Source organism: Phoca vitulina, unplaced genomic scaffold, assembly GCF_004348235.1.
Source record: "Phoca vitulina isolate PV1807 unplaced genomic scaffold, GSC_HSeal_1.0 scaffold25, whole genome shotgun sequence".
Taxonomy (NCBI): Eukaryota; Metazoa; Chordata; class Mammalia; order Carnivora; family Phocidae; genus Phoca; species Phoca vitulina.
In genome coordinates, this window is record NW_022589728.1 from 14,712,500 (window position 1) to 14,728,201 (window position 15,702).

The 15,702-nt window shown below is 33.5% G+C and overlaps 1 protein-coding gene across 7 annotated transcripts in view; it reads left to right on the plus strand.

The window, feature by feature from the left end:
- The window catches only part of YTHDF3 (YTH N6-methyladenosine RNA binding protein 3), a 39,712-nt gene extending 24,710 nt beyond the window's left edge, over positions 1-15,002 (plus strand). For 4 of the 7 annotated variants that reach the window (XM_032421613.1, XM_032421616.1, XM_032421615.1 and 1 more), the window contains one exon: positions 11,628-14,747. In XM_032421613.1, the coding sequence (XP_032277504.1) occupies positions 11,628-11,651 (24 nt within the window). In that variant the 3' untranslated portion in view covers positions 11,652-14,747. Of the gene's footprint in view, positions 1-11,627 lie in introns of all 7 variants that reach the window. The other 3 variants (XM_032421618.1, XM_032421617.1, XM_032421612.1) reach the window with 1 other exon arrangement.
- The last annotated feature ends 700 nt before the right edge of the window (positions 15,003-15,702 follow it).

Consider the following 15,702-nt stretch of genomic DNA (forward strand, 5'->3'; position numbering starts at 1 on the left):
TAAGTCCCCAGGTTACCTTGCCATCAAAGCACCCCATGGAAGAGTCTGCTAGACATCTTGTCAGGTTAATATAATACTTGGAAAGTCATGCTGTGTCTTTTAGAGTAAGGGATATTGGTGAAACTTAAAACTGGAAGAGGAATCCATGCTAGTTATCATAGTATTTGCCTAGTTCTTCATTCTTAGATTTGAACACATACTTTTGATATATTTGATTAAAATCAAGCTTAATGGCAGAACAGTGAAGACAAACTCAAAGAATTTAGGGAGCAGAAGATAATTTAAAATATAAAAAAATTTAATTTGTTAGTGAGGAAGGATTCATATGTAAAAAGAAAAGAAAACTAGAAAATTTTCTTGGAAATGAGAAACATGAATGTCAAAAAAAAAATCGGTGCGCAGCAGATAATAAAATGTTAATGTTTTAAATCCAGTTAATCTGAAATTTCAAATCAAAGAAATTTCCCAAAACAAAGGGAAGAATGATTGGAGAAAAATGTCCAAAGACAAAAGATAACATGTTTTCAGAAGGAATGGGCTCAAGGTGAGTAAGTAGCAGGATTATTTCAAATTGAAAAGAACTAAAGACAGGATAAAGAGAAAATCTTAAGCTTCCTGAGCAAAAGACAAATTACCTACTACAGACAAAGGAGAATCAGATTATCATCAGAATTTTTCCATCTACAACTCTGGATACTCATAGGGAAAATCTTATTTCAGAGTGGAGGGGAATGGGGTATATAGAATTATGTTCTTAAAGATGAGTGTCACATTTTATCATTGAAGGGGAAATGCAAAATAAAGATTTCAGGTGTACAGGAGTAGCCACATTATGCTTCATGAGAAAGTAACCTGAAGAGGTTTTTCAGCAGAAAAAGGATTTCAAGAAAGATAACACCTGGTAACTGGTTATACTAGAATAAGTATCTCTCAACAGGGACTGTGCATCAGATAGGTCTTCATTGTATGTAGTTTATCTCAGGACTATAAGCATCTCCACTCAGTCTGTTAAATTGGCACTGTGGTCTTCGAAGCCTGACAAATGAAAATGAGCCCTCAGTGGGGAACCACTGACCTTGGAGAAGTGAAGGAAGCTAAAAAGAAAATAACATTGCTAGCTAATCATGTTCTCATTGGAACATAAGCTCTGTGAGAGCAGGGCTTGCTTTGTTCTCTGCTGAATCCCTAGCACCTAATGATTGATAAATAAATAGGTGATTAAATATTTGTTAAATGAGTAAATGCTTTGAAGAATCTCTTTCCCTTTGGAAAGTTTGAATGTCATTGAATTTTTCTTTATTGGTTTAAATTGCTGTACTTTTTAAATTTAGGAACTATGTACTTGATCATTCAAGTTACATAATGAAGGCTGCCTCTTGGTTTTTCCATCTGTAGAAATGGACACTAACATGTAAAAGATTTAGTTATAGTTAGAACAAAATGTTATGAGATGGAATGGGAAGGAAAGATTTGAGGAAGAGTAACAACTAAATGCAGTATTTTTCTCATCTTTCTGAAGGTAACAATGAATTGTTTAAAGATGATACATCAAGCACTTGTGCCTTGCATATTATTTAGAGTCATAAAGATCATCACTAAAACTAAAAATAGTGTGGCTTCTAGTGTAAGGAGGGAGAAGAGAAGGAGAATATAACATATCCATCCACTGTGATAAATTACTTACATACAATGGGAATTGATAGTGTCTGCATTGAGAAAACGAGAAATTGATGTATTAGTATGCTACTTATAGTGGCAACCCATAGGAGGAACTTAAAATAGGAAGGGCTAGAGGTGGATAGGGGAGCTTACTTTTTACTTTTAACTTGCTATTTGTTCGTATTGCTTCTAATGATAAAGCTAGTTTAATTGGAAAATGAAAGAAAACAAAGAACCAATAATGTTCTGAGTATATTTGTACAGATTAAGTAATCTGCACGACAGAATTTACTTTTGACTAGATAATCCTTTTATTGAAATTTTACTTTTGTTGCACTTGATTGTGAGTCATTTAGATCCTACTAGTTTCTTTCATTCTTATAAATCCTTATTGACCAGGAAACATAATCTCAAGTGAAATTTTTTGTTTAATAGCTCTTTTATCTCTAGATAGAAATTAGAGTTTTCAATTGCCTGTAACTTCGAGATGGATTTCCAAAATATGGCATTTACCTAGTTGCACAGAAAGAGATGAAAACCTGCAGTTTATGTAGAATTAAGCAAGGCATAATTATAATAAAATCCTTATTAAATGGTTTTAATTTCTAGAATCTTCTATGAATTTTAGTCATGTATACTATTTTATATTGTTAGGTATTTTGAAAGAGTAAGTTTTAGTACCTCATACAGTATTTTTCATAATGGGAATAATTTTAATTCTGAGATGATAGGTCTTTCTCAGAGTAACCAAGATTTTGTTAATATACAAGAAGTCACTTCAACAGGGGCACCTGGGTGGCTCAGTCATTAAACATCTGCCTTCGGCTCAGGTCATGATCCCGGGGTTCTGGGATCGAGCGCCACATCTGGCTCCCTGTTTAGCGGGAAGCCTGCTTCTCCCTCTCACACTCCCCCTACTTGTGTTCCCTCTCTCGCTGTGTCTCTCTCTGTCAAATTAATAAAATAAATAAAATCTTAAAAAAAAAAAGTCACTTCAATGATAACTGTACCTGTGACAACAGTAAGCATTTCCCTGACAGTTCTATATTTCTTTTTCTCAAGTAGAACATTTAGTTTAATGCTTTCCCATTAATCAAATTATAGTGCTTAGGATGAAGAATGAATCAAAGTCTGTGCTCAACTACATTTTGGTAAATTTTTTTTGATGGATGGACTTCCTTTTTATTGAATGAGTTGATTATGATTAACAGAAACAAATTTAGTACATAAAATCTTGCTTTTCCTTTTATCTTTACTGTAAAATTTGGAGAATATTTCTTTGGAAAGTAGATTTTGGCACCTGGATACCATAAGCTTTTTTTTCTTTTTTTTTCTTTTTAAGTAGGCTCCACACCCAACGTGGGGCTTGAATTCATGACCCTAAGAGTTGCATGCTATACTGACTGAGCCAGCCAGGTACCCGGATACCATAAACTTTTATATTGCATATTTAAGTGACAAATTCTCTGATAAAACATTGAGTGACATTTTGTATATTCAAGATGATACAGTTAAAAAAAAAAAAAGATGATACAGTTTTAATTGTAGTAGACTCTGTTTTGAACTTGGTAAATATTCCTTGTAGGCCAGAGGTGGGAAAAGAGGTGCTTTGATTTAACATTTTATAATACCGATTTGTTTCTGTTTTTTTCTCAGATTAATATTGTTGCCCCAAAGGAGAGTTAATAGTGGCTATATTTTGTTCCAGTGCTGATAAAGAATTTTAGGAATTTAGTAAATGAACTATCTGTAATTTACTGGATTAATTACAGATCTTTCGGAGATATTTCTTTCATACCTATTACGGTATGAACAGTCATCATTAAATTTAATGGTATTTCAGTTATTTATTTTTCTTGAGCAGCAAATACATGATTAACTGCAGGAACGTATTTAGGTTAATATGAAATATCTTTTTTAAGTTTCAGGAAGTAACTTAAGTTGTTGAATTATCTTTCTTATTATAATTATTTTAAAATTTTGATGTGCAATTTCTTAATTTAGAAATTTATATCACACTCTAATTACTGAGTGAAACTGACTTTACTGTGTCTTGGCAGAAAACTGAATTTATTGAAAGGTATTTCAATTCTTGGACATTACACATTCAATACTGATATTTTTTTGTATTTGAAATAACATAAGGGAATAAAAAAGATTATAGGATATATAATAAAAGAACTAAGATATAAAAAAGCTACTAGTGAAAAATTCCACTTGTGAATGAAAGTCTGGAATGTAATAATTTTATTATTTTCATTTTATTGTAAACAGACTAGAATCTGATCCCAAATGGAATTGCATATGGATTCCTTTGTTTGGCTTTCAGAACCTCTGTTCCTGGGTCCCCAGACCATCCTTTTTATGTGAGAAAACTAGCACACATCTTGTGTTCTGGTCAACCTATATCACCATATATTTTGATCCTGTATGTTCTTTTCTTAACTGTGATCTCTTATTCAGTCAACAGGTAAATATTAAAGGTTACCAGTGAGCCACTAAAGATAAATAGCCCTTTCTTTGTAGAACTCAATCTGCTTGACAGACAGACACTTAATTTCTCTCAGTGAAGTTTTATATTTTTCAGTGTTGGGGACCTGCGCATGTCTCTTGATGAATTTATTCTAAGGATTTTATATATGTATTTTTTAATTTTTAATTTTTTTTTAGTATTTTATATTCTTTAATGCTATTGTAAATGTAATTGTCATTTCAGTTTTTTCAGTTGTTTATTGCTGATTTATAGAAATATTTTATGTCCTGTGACTTTCGTAAATTCACCTATTAGTTCTAGTAGTTCTAACAGAACATCCTTAGGATTTTCTGCCTCACAGTCCCATTGTGTGTAAATAGAGACCATTTTCTTTCTTTTTGATCTTTATGCTTCATTTTTGTATGTGATTATATAGTGTGACTTAAATGTGAAATTAAGTGAAAACTCTAAAACCAAAATAAGGCTACACATCAACAAAAAAGTTAATTTAGTGTGATGAGTGATGCTGTTTTGTTGAAACTAAATCACAGCTCAAACAAAATTAGTCCTAATTCTAAGACTCCTTAGAATCGTGTTGTTGCTCTCATTTGGACCTAAACTGACACATATGGCTTTTCACCATTTTTCACTATTTGAACTTACTCTTAACTCTTCCATTTTATAGTACACTTTGAGATTACTTATCTTTGGTTGGTACAGCTGAATTGTTTATGAATTATCAGACTGCATATACTTATTCAAACCCTGAAATACTTCTTTATTCTGTAAATGCAAACTTGGGCACTGGAATCTTTTAAAGCAGTTTTTTTTTATTATAGTGTGGTCATGCAGAGGATCAAGAATGTTACGTCTCGGTTACATAGACATGCAAGTTTAAAAAAATTGAAAAGTTGGCTTCCCAAAACAGAGCCTCCAAAGCATAATCATTGTCCTTTCCTGTGATGATTTTTTAAATTTTGAATTTATTTCACAGTACAGAATTGGTTTGTTTCCTTTATATTCTTTGTCTTTTGCTTTCTTAATGCAAAATGATTGATCATGTTTTTGGGACAGTGCAGGTCAGAAGCTTATCTCAGTATTAAAGCACTTTAATGGATCTGGACAAATGTACAGGCTTTTGAACAGCTGGGGGTTTTATCCATCTGTTACTGCCCTTGTTCTACTCTCTAGTGTGAAATTTTCAGTCGTGTAAGGCAATCTGAGTAGATTTTATTCCTGGTAAGTAATTAATTTTCCTGAAGAATTGAATGTATTATATATTTTAACTATAGTCATTCTTCATATATAATTTTGTCTTTTTTGAAACATGCCTATCCCCCCCTTTTTTTTTAATTTAAAAATGAAGTCATAATTTACTGGTTTTAACTTTAAATTTAGGAATTTAACACATATCCCCATAAACAATAAAAAGAGAAGCTGGGCAGCCATTAAATTAACAATACCCTGTAGAACATCTATGTATTTCATATTTCTATAGCATTGATATTTAATATATTTGGGAGTTGTGCTTTTCTAACTTTTTATCATGCTTTTTTAAAACTTTATGTTGAATAATTTTTAGATTTACAGAAATGTTACAAAGATAATACAGGATGTTTCTGTATATATAATTTCTCCTAATATTGATATGTTACATAATGCTAGTATGTTTATCCAAACTAAGAAATTAACATTGGTACAGTACTGTTAACTACAGACTTTTTTCCAGATTTCCCCACTTTTCCCACTAATGTCTTTTTCTGTTCAAGATTTGGAAAACCAGTTTTGCATTTAGTTTTTATGTCTCCTGAGTCTTCTCTAAGCTATGACAGTTCTCTGTCTTGCCTTGCCGCTCATGGCTTTAACATTTTTGAAGACTGCTGGTCAGGTGTTTTATAAGGTGTCTTTCATTGTTGGTTTGCCTAATGCTTTCTCACGATTAGACTGAGTTTATGGGAAGAATACTGCATAAGTGGTGTGTCCTCATCTGATTATATGTAACTTACTACTCAGTGATACTAGTTTTGATTACTTGGTTAAGGTTGTGTCTGCTAGGCTTCTCTAATGTGAATATCCCTTTTTTCTCTTTGCATACTCTGTTCTTAGAAGCAAGTCAGAATGTCCAGCCCCACACTTTAGAGGACGAAAAGCAAGCCCCCCCACCTTATGCAGGAAAGAATATTAAAGAATTTGTGAAATTCTTTTTGTTGTTATTTAGTTGTTATTTATTTAGCTCTTGTATTTGTTCTTTTTCCTACTTCTAGAATATTCATTTTGTTTTAGATCTATCCTACAGTTCTCTTATTTTTTTCCTTTGTGATATCCAGCTCTCTTTTTCCTGCTTTGTAATTTGAGGTAATTCTTGGACTTAATATTCTACTCCTTAAATGAGGCAGTGACCATTTTCCCCTTTTAATTCATCTACTGAAATTTTCAATTTGAAAGTCAGATTTTTAAGCTAGACAAAAGGTGTTTGTTGCATTTGGGTCTCAAGTGACTGCCTGCCTGCCTGCTTTCTCTCTTTCTCTTTCTTTCCTCCCCCACCCCCCCAGGTATTCACTGGCTCTTTCTGCAGTTCTCTTGTATTGTACTTATGTTCCTAGTGCTCATTCTCATTTTCTTTTTGGATGGTGTGGCTTCTTAGATACACAGTTGCTTTTTCCCTTGTGGTTTATGTAGTATCAGGTCTGGTTACTGAAATATCACTAATAGTGATAAACCTACCAGTGATTAAAAGGAAATAACATTAAGGGCAAGCTGTTGGCCCCTCTGAGGACCCTGAAGAAAATTTCGTTTTCCAGCTGTTTACTAGGTAGGGAAGTCTTAGCTCATCCATTATGCTCAGTCAAAAAGACATGGGTTGGCAAGTAAACTTCCTCCTGGAGCTCGTCTCCACAGGCCAAGTTCTGGGTCTGGGCCTTAGGATCATATGTTGGTCTCCAATGTCTGCTCAGCTCAAGGTGGGGAAGAAGTCCTATACCAGAGATTCAAAAGCCCTCAAATCCCCAAATCTGCCTGGTTGAGGCCTAGCTCTATTAATGGAAAATGAGAGAGGGAGGGATCTCTCTGCCAATTGTTTTTTGAATTGTCAGTGATTATTAAAAGTTTGGAAAGTTTGTGTCCTAAAGAGTGTGTGTTTAAAGTGCCTTCTTCTGAACTATCACTAAAGACATAGTCCTTTAGGTGTCCTGGACCAGGGCTCCCTCTGTATAATTCAGGTTTTCTTTCTCCCTGTGTTACTTCCCAACAACACACCAGTACATGTAATTTATGATGTCAGCTGTGTAATCTGTATCTCATTTTACAACAGCACAAGAAGTTATCACTGATAGCTCCATACTGCTTAGTCTCATATTTCTGGTGGTCTGTAGTTGATAGCATGCCCTAGATCTCTCATTATATTTAAATATTTATTTAATATTAACAGTGTCAGGCTCAGTTCTAGGTCTTGTTAATGTAAATGTGGGTTTTGTTGTCTCAAAGCCAAGGTATTGATCATATTCAGGAAGACCTGAGTTTTAAAAGTTGGTGGACATTTACTATGCTGAGGACTTCCGAGTTCGTATGCCCACCCTGGAGCTTTCCTCCTGTCTCCAGGCTCACCGAACTGCCTGTCTTCTCATGGCTGTCTAATAAGCATCTGAAATCTAATATAACTCTCCTGTTTCTTTGCCTGCCCCCAACCTTCTCTATGTACAGGTCACTGCCCTTCCAGTCACGGGACTCATTCTTGATACTTTTCTTTCTCACTCCGCATCTAATCAGTTGACACATTAGTAAGTCAGTCTTGTTGATTCTGCTTTCAAAATGTATCCCGAATCCAAGCTCTTCACTAGCTCTGCATCTTTCATCCCCATCTAAGGGCTATTATTATTGTACTGGATTATTACTGTGCTAGCCTTACTGGCCTTCCCATTCTCACCTTTGCTCCTCTACAGTCTGTTACCAGCAAATCAGCCTTTAAGAGATCCTTTTGTGACAAGTGAGACTAGACTGTTACTTTTTCATTCTTCTCTTGACCCTGTTAGTATCAAAGTATTGCTAACCTCAAAATACTCAGGAAATAGTCTCCCTTTTTCTAGTCTCTGGAATAGTTGGTGATAAGTTTAGAATGATCAATTCTAGGACAAACTCAATTAAATGTACATCTAAAACCATGTGAGTCTGGGGGCTCTTGGCTGGCTCTTAATCTCAGGGTCTTGAGTTTGAGCCCCACGTTAGGTGTAGAGATTACATACATGCACTCATGCATGCATACATACATACATACGTACATAACAGACAAAAACGTGAGCCTGGTAGGCTTTTGTGTGGGGTAGATTTTTAGTTGTTGATTTATGTTCTTTAGTTACTACAGGTCTCGTCAGGTTTTCTGTTTATTCTTGAGTTTGGTTTGGTAAATTGTATGTAGGTAAATTACATTTTTAGGAAGTTGTTTTAAGGTTCTTTTTTTTTGCATATTGGCATGAATAGTATTTTTATTTTTTAGTTGTATCAGTCTTCATGATATTAAATGCATCTTCTTTTTAAATCAGTCTTCCCAGAGATTTTTCTGCTATTGTTAGGTTTTTTTCTCCCCAGACACTAGCTCTTCCCCCCGCCAGCACCAATTTTTATTCTCTTTGGTTCTCTTTATTCTTGTTTTCTGTTTCATTATTTTCTTCTGCTATCTTATTTCATTCCTTCTACTTTTGGGGACTTATTACTCATTTCCTAACATATTGAGTTGGATGATGAGCTCATTATTTTTCAGCTTTTTTTTTTTTCCCCCAGTTTTGCACATGTAAATTTCTAAGTGTTCGGTGGGGCTTAGACTAAGCATTTTCATTGTACTGATGTAAAAAGTTTTGAATTTCCATTATGTTTTTTTGGGAGACTTTTAGAAGTGTGTTTTTAGAATTTCCAAATGTGGGTACAGTGTTTTGTTGTTGTTTATCTGTTTTGCTTCTAAAACTGATGTCAGAAAATGTGATGTTGCATGACATGGACTCTTTGGTATTTATTGAGATTTGCTTTCTAGTCTGACATATAGTCACCTTTTGTGGTGGTTCAGGGTACCCTATAATTGCCTCCGTTTTCTGTATTATGTATATTCAGTCTGTATTTTTACTAATATTTCTGTTTTACCAATTACTTAGAGAAATGTGTTAAATTCTTCGGCTATAATGAGAAGCCTGTCAAATTTTCTTTATAACTCTGACAACTTCTAATATATGTAAAGTTTTTTTAGTTTAATATTGTCAAGCTTATTTTAAAAATGTCTGTAATTTAGTATGTAGTGACCATTTTATCTCCCCAACAATGGTTTTTGCCTTCAAATCAGTTTTGTCTGGTATTAATATAGTTGTGTCAGTCTTTATTTGGTTTGTGTTGTCTTATGTCTTTTCATTACTTTTAACTTTGTGTCCTTATGTTTTAGGTTGTTTTCTTGTAATCATGTATAACTGGATTTTTGAAGCATCTGAATTGTTATGTTTTCATTGATGAACATACATTTTTTTGATGCTTGATATAAATGTGTATTTCTGCTGTCTTATTTTATACTTTCTAATTAAATCTAGATCATTCAAGCCCCCCCACCCCCGACCCATCTGTTCTATTGGATTGATTTCTTTTTTATTTTCCTTTTTTTTGAAGTTACACATTACATACATAGATTTATAATACATGTGTAATTTATATATTTTAAATTTGATCCAGTTAAAGTGCATAGTTGATTACTGTTCAAACTGAAATAGCATCTCTAACTTCTATTTAAATAATACATGATCCTCACTGATATAGCTGATCATCTCCCTTGAGTTAAACTTCTCTTTGTCTAACATATCCTTAAATAGTGCCTCTTTTTTTTTTTTTGTCTGTACTTCTGGGGCTCTTCGTGGAGTTGATGAATTTCTCTGGTTTTTTATATCTGGCTAATTAAAGCAGGCTTCAAAATTTTTCATACAAATCTATTTGTTTCCTTCAGTTTAGAGCTGAATTTTATGTTTAGGATTTTTTTTAAGAGCTTAGGGACTTTATAAAATTAGACTACAGCTTCCCGGTACCAATTCTCTTTTTGTCTTTTTTTTTCTTTATGTTGTTGGATTTTTGTTTTTGTTTATCCTTTTGAAATGTGATTAGTCAGCTAGCTTTGTGTCTGCTTTCATTTTGTTTTATTTAATTTCAGAGTCTCCCACTGATTATGTGTGTATAAAATTATTTGTAGCTGTCATGTAGTAGTGCATTTATTTTATTAGCTTTCTGTATAAAATACTGTTCTTCAAGTTCTAGGAGTAAATTAAAATAAAAAAGAAAGGAATTTAGTAACAAAGAACTTAAAAGTTCTCTTTAGAATGTAAAATACAGTTTTCTGATGCTGTCACAGGATGGGAAACTAATTTGACCATTTGCAAAGTGTATTCATATTTATTATGGAACATGTATTACTCATGGAAAAATAAAGTGGGAGTAGTGAAAACAGAAAGAGTGAGTCTTATAATTTGTTTAAACACAGGTGGTTTTCAAAGTGTGTTCTCTGGACCAGCAGTGTCTGGATCACCTGTGAACTTGTTAGAAGTTCGAACTTATTAGGGGCACTTGGGTGGCTCAGTCGGTTAAGCATCTGCCTTCAGCTTGGGTCATGATCCCGGGGTCCTGGGATCCAGCTTCTCATCAGGCTCCCTGCTTGGTGGTGGTGGGGGGGGATCTGCTTCTCCCTCTCCCTCTGCCCTTCGCCTCCCCACTTGTACTTTCTTTCTCTCTCTCAAATAAATAAATAAAATCTTTAAAAAAAAAAATGAAACAGGATGATGCAAACAAACTATATAATGCATTCACTTGATAGACATGCACAATGCTGGTCATCCTTTTTTCACAGACAGAAGTACTATAGATAAATATTTGGTTAATAAACATCGTGAAAACATCACTCAGTTTAACTTTTTGTTCAAGGGATTTCCACTTTCTTAAAGGAATTAATAAATAATCATGTTTCTTGATATGAAAAAGTTACAATATGATGAATGTGAGAATGTGATATAGAGGAAGTTTGTGATTCATAGTATTTTTTAATTAACAATAGAATCTTAATGTAATGCAACTTGAACGCAATTTAATGCAACTCTTCCTTTCCTTCTAACTCTACCTAGCCAGTAGTTTTAAAATTGCTTCAGAGGCCTTTTAGTCTATTTGATACGTCACCATTAAAAACTCACTGAAAGGCCTAAAAAGACATTTCATATTCTCACCTTAAATAAAATCTCGTGGGAAAGTAGGGCTATAGAGGGGGCCATACTCTCTTGAAATAGGTCTTTGTGTTTGGATTGCTTTATTTTAAAATGTTTTGTGGTAATCATCCCTCTATGGTGTGTACGGGTAGTAGTAAATCTTTTTTAATTACTCCAATTAGTATTTGAGGAAGTTTTTATGAAGATGGTTTGCATTATAGTACAAATAATTTAAATTTTTAAATAATGATAGTATATTATTAAAATTTTTTGTGTTTTTCTTTCAGGAGAGAAATAGAAACAAACAATAACCATATGAAGATGTCCTGTTAGAATTACAACACTAATGATGTAGACTCTGGAAATGCCTAATAAGTCAAAGAAGACATTATTAAAGCTTTTTTTCTGCTTAAGGTGACATCTTTGAACTCTAACACAGAATTGACTCTTCTTGTAATGGTTTTCATCAGCGCATCTGCCCTTATACTCTCACCAAACACACTTGAGAACTGTAACTTTGTCAAGCACTTTCTGTCCTGAAGCTTTTACCAGTATCTGCTGTCTTTTGTAATTATGCATCCTAGCTAAGGCACAGAAGACTGAATGAATGCAAGGATTCATTAACTCTTTGAATTTGTTAAATACTAACAGTTAACCATTAGAAGTGGTTCAATGATGTAAGAGTCACACTGCTTCAACTTTTTCTTTGTTGTAGTTTTTAAATTGTCAGTTTTTAGCTATTTGACAGATTAAAAGCAAAATAATCATGCCATATTTAGTCCTGGAGTTCAAGTCTAAATGTTTATGTGAAAAATTATTGTAGTAAACTTTTAATATGGCAAAGCAACCTTAAGCTCTATTTTAGCCAAATGAAACATAATCTGAAATTATATTAGAACATTTCCCTTGTCTTCAAACTGTTTGGTGTAACAGAATATTGATATGCAGCTTGGTGGATTTCACCAGTTAATGCACATTCTTCTCCCCTCCTTCCCCCAATAATATGTATACTGAAAAATGTGCATTTGTCTGAGGAATTATTTTGTTTGCTACCACTTAATGAATCTCAAAATTTTGAGTAAATGTACCTCAGTCTAATCAGACTTTTTATGACCTTTATAACTACATTTAAAACCCTTAATTCCTTTTCTGGGTGTTTGCGAGCCTGATTGCTATCATGAAGTAAAAATTTATTACTCTAGGTATTCACTAGCTAAATAAACATAGTTCTTGTTTAGCAAGCATATACTGTTCCTCAACTCTTTTCTCCAGCTTTTGCAGTGTCCTGGCATCCTTAAAATACTTTGAAAATATGGCCTTGATCCATGGATAAATCAGTATCTAAGTGAATGTGTTGATGTTTTATTGATCAGATCTATATAAATGGGAATACAGCATATATCTGGGTATTCTTATAGTTATCTTTTTAACATCTTATTTTTTTTCATTAATTACATATCAACATTAATTTTGTAACTTGAAACAAATTGATTTTGTATAATTAAATGTGTCAGGCATCTGTATTAATTGATTTGATGGCATAAGGTTATGAAGATAATGTACTGCCCCTTATATTACTGTTCCAAAAGGAGAAAACTATGTAGAAAGATACATTAAGGGTGAAAATAGCAATATAGTAGATTTGAATACCTTGATGTTTTGCATTACTCCATTTATGTTTACATCATGTTTAGAAATGTTTTCATTTACTATGGTCTTTGGTCACTTCAATTCAAAAATTTAGTGACAGATATTTCTTTGAGGCTTTCATTTATATAACTTTTTTGTACAATGTTTTCTTAAATGTACAAATACTGTATTCGAGTGGAAAAAAATACAGTATTTGTAGGTAATCGTAGCTACTTCACAGTTCTTTGGTAGTCCCAGTGTAGTTATATCAGTGTTTACTGAAGGGAACATCAAAATGTTAATGGTATATTACACTATAAAGACTTTCTTAAAGGAAAATTGCACCTATTTTACCTTTTTAAGAGTAAGCCATGAAATCTTGTAACATGTCTCTTAACTATTTATAGTGAAAATTGGCATTTGGGTATAGTCACCATAGCAATGTTCTACATCCCTAAGATTATATAGGTAGGACATGTCAAAGATGACTGTTGTCACTCTGGAGGTCCTATTAGACAAAACTATAAAGGGGTGACCTTGTAGGACAGGTCTGAGTCCTCTCTGAGGTTCTCTTTTTCTTGGTGCTTTATTAGCAACTCTGAATATTTTTATAAAACTAGTTACATTGTAAGTGGATTCAAACTTGTTTAATTTACATTAGGTTTCTATGTAAGAAGTGTCACTCACTCAGCAAGCAGGCTGATTGCAATAGCAGACTCTGATGTCAGATGTAGTTGAGTAGTCTGCTCATGGTGAGGAGTACATCCCAGTGCCTTTAACCTGGATTTCTAATATTAAGTGAAATGGGTGCAGCATTCCTTTGGGAAAAAAAAAAAAAACAACAAAAACAACAAAAAACAAAAAAACTTTTCAAAATTGGTAATTTTTTTCTCATTTAAGTTTTCTTCAGAGCACCTACCTTCTCTTCCTCTTTGGTCTGTCAGTGTATGGCAAAAAGTTTTTTCTCTAAGTGAAATTATTACAGATTGTCTCAATAGCACAACTAACTAAATATTTCTTAACTGTAGGGACCAAAAGGGAGAGAACCTGGGCTCTACAGCAGGAGACACATCATCAAATGTTGGAATAATCACAAATTAAGACATTATTGACCCAGTAAACTTCTTGCTTAATATTTTTCCAAGATCTGGTTTGAATGTTTCTTATTAAAGTTATCTTATGTGGGTATTTTATTTTGAAAGGTATTATAGTTTGTATATTTAACAGTAAGGGGGAAAATGTAACCAAAATTAGTATTCTTTCTCTATACGTATTGGTACTTGAAGATTCCTTTCAGAAGAAACCCCAGCCTTTTCCTAATTTCAATACTTAATTCCTCATTTTAACTCAAGTGATCTTTCTAATTCAAAAGCTGTGTTCTTTTTGAATACCATGCATGGGGGTTAAGCTGATGTTAAAACAGTTTGCAATAAAAAAAGAATCAGCTTAAGTCATTTAATCATTTCAAGTGCATTCTGCATCCTATAAAAATAAGTTTGAAAAATTTAAGAGAATTGTGTTTTCATTAAGTTTTGCATATCTTTTGTTATGCCATGTAAATTCCCTTTTTCGTATGATTAAAGAAAGGTTATGATAAAATGATTAGCTCATTTACATTCACTTGTAGCAATTACATGAGAATTTGAATTTTGTCGTGTTTGGGTTTGTTCATTCCTGTGAATGATGGTACAGTTAGGTGAGATTTTCTGTTATGGTACCCAAACTCACCATTTGGTCCTCTTTAATCTTTGAGGGTTTCAATAAAAATTGTTCACTCATATCTGTGTTTTTTCCATTTTATCTTCAAAAACATGTATTGCCTGCCAGAAAACATAACATTTTTGTCTGTCCTATTATGGATTTCCTGATTGATGTTTCTCTCGAGTACAAATAGATTGTATCTCTTGTTTTAGTTGGCCATTTAAATTAAGTGGGGGAATTAAAGAGAGGGAGGATAACAGTTTATCCTAATCTTTATCCGCTCCAGTGAGCTTATTGAATTACATGCTCTTAATACTAAACTTAGAGCAAAAGAGAAAGAGGCCTATTTGTTTTCATGTAACAGGAGGAAGTGGTGGTACCAGCTGTCTAATAACCCTAATCCCCCATTTTTGGTACCAAGGAATGCTTTTCTAACAGTCTGTATGTTATCCTTTGGGATAGATAGAGCTTATGTAGATCGTGATGAATCTGGCTGGTGCATTGATTATTGGCTGGGCTCTAAGGTACTTGTTCTGATGGGGCAAACCAGAGTTTAGTTTTGTGCTGTCAAAACTTTCCAGATGCGTACAGCATTGTTGGCATGTGATTGGGGCACAGTTTAACAGAATCACCCCAGGTGTCCCACACTGGCATCATCAGAAACCTCTTTTTTACTGGTCATTTCCTAACGGGAGGGTTTGCATCTCATCAGCATATTTATATTCAAGGCTACTCATTTATTGTTGGGACCCTAATTCTTACCTGCCTGGCTTTATCTTGCTTAGTGATACTAGGTTTAGTAAGTCTAGTTTAGGAACTAAAATATTCTTGCAGTCAGAAGTTAACAGACCAACCCAAGGCTTTCTAATTACAGTATTTCGAATTGCATAATCTTGAGGTGTATTCTTTTCTCATTCCTCTTGGTGTACTAGTGACAAGTAGAACTATATATCACCTACACGTGGTAGTAGCAGCTTAAATAGTTTATTTATAAATACTGCATGAAGTTCAGAATTTGTCTCCTCTCTAATT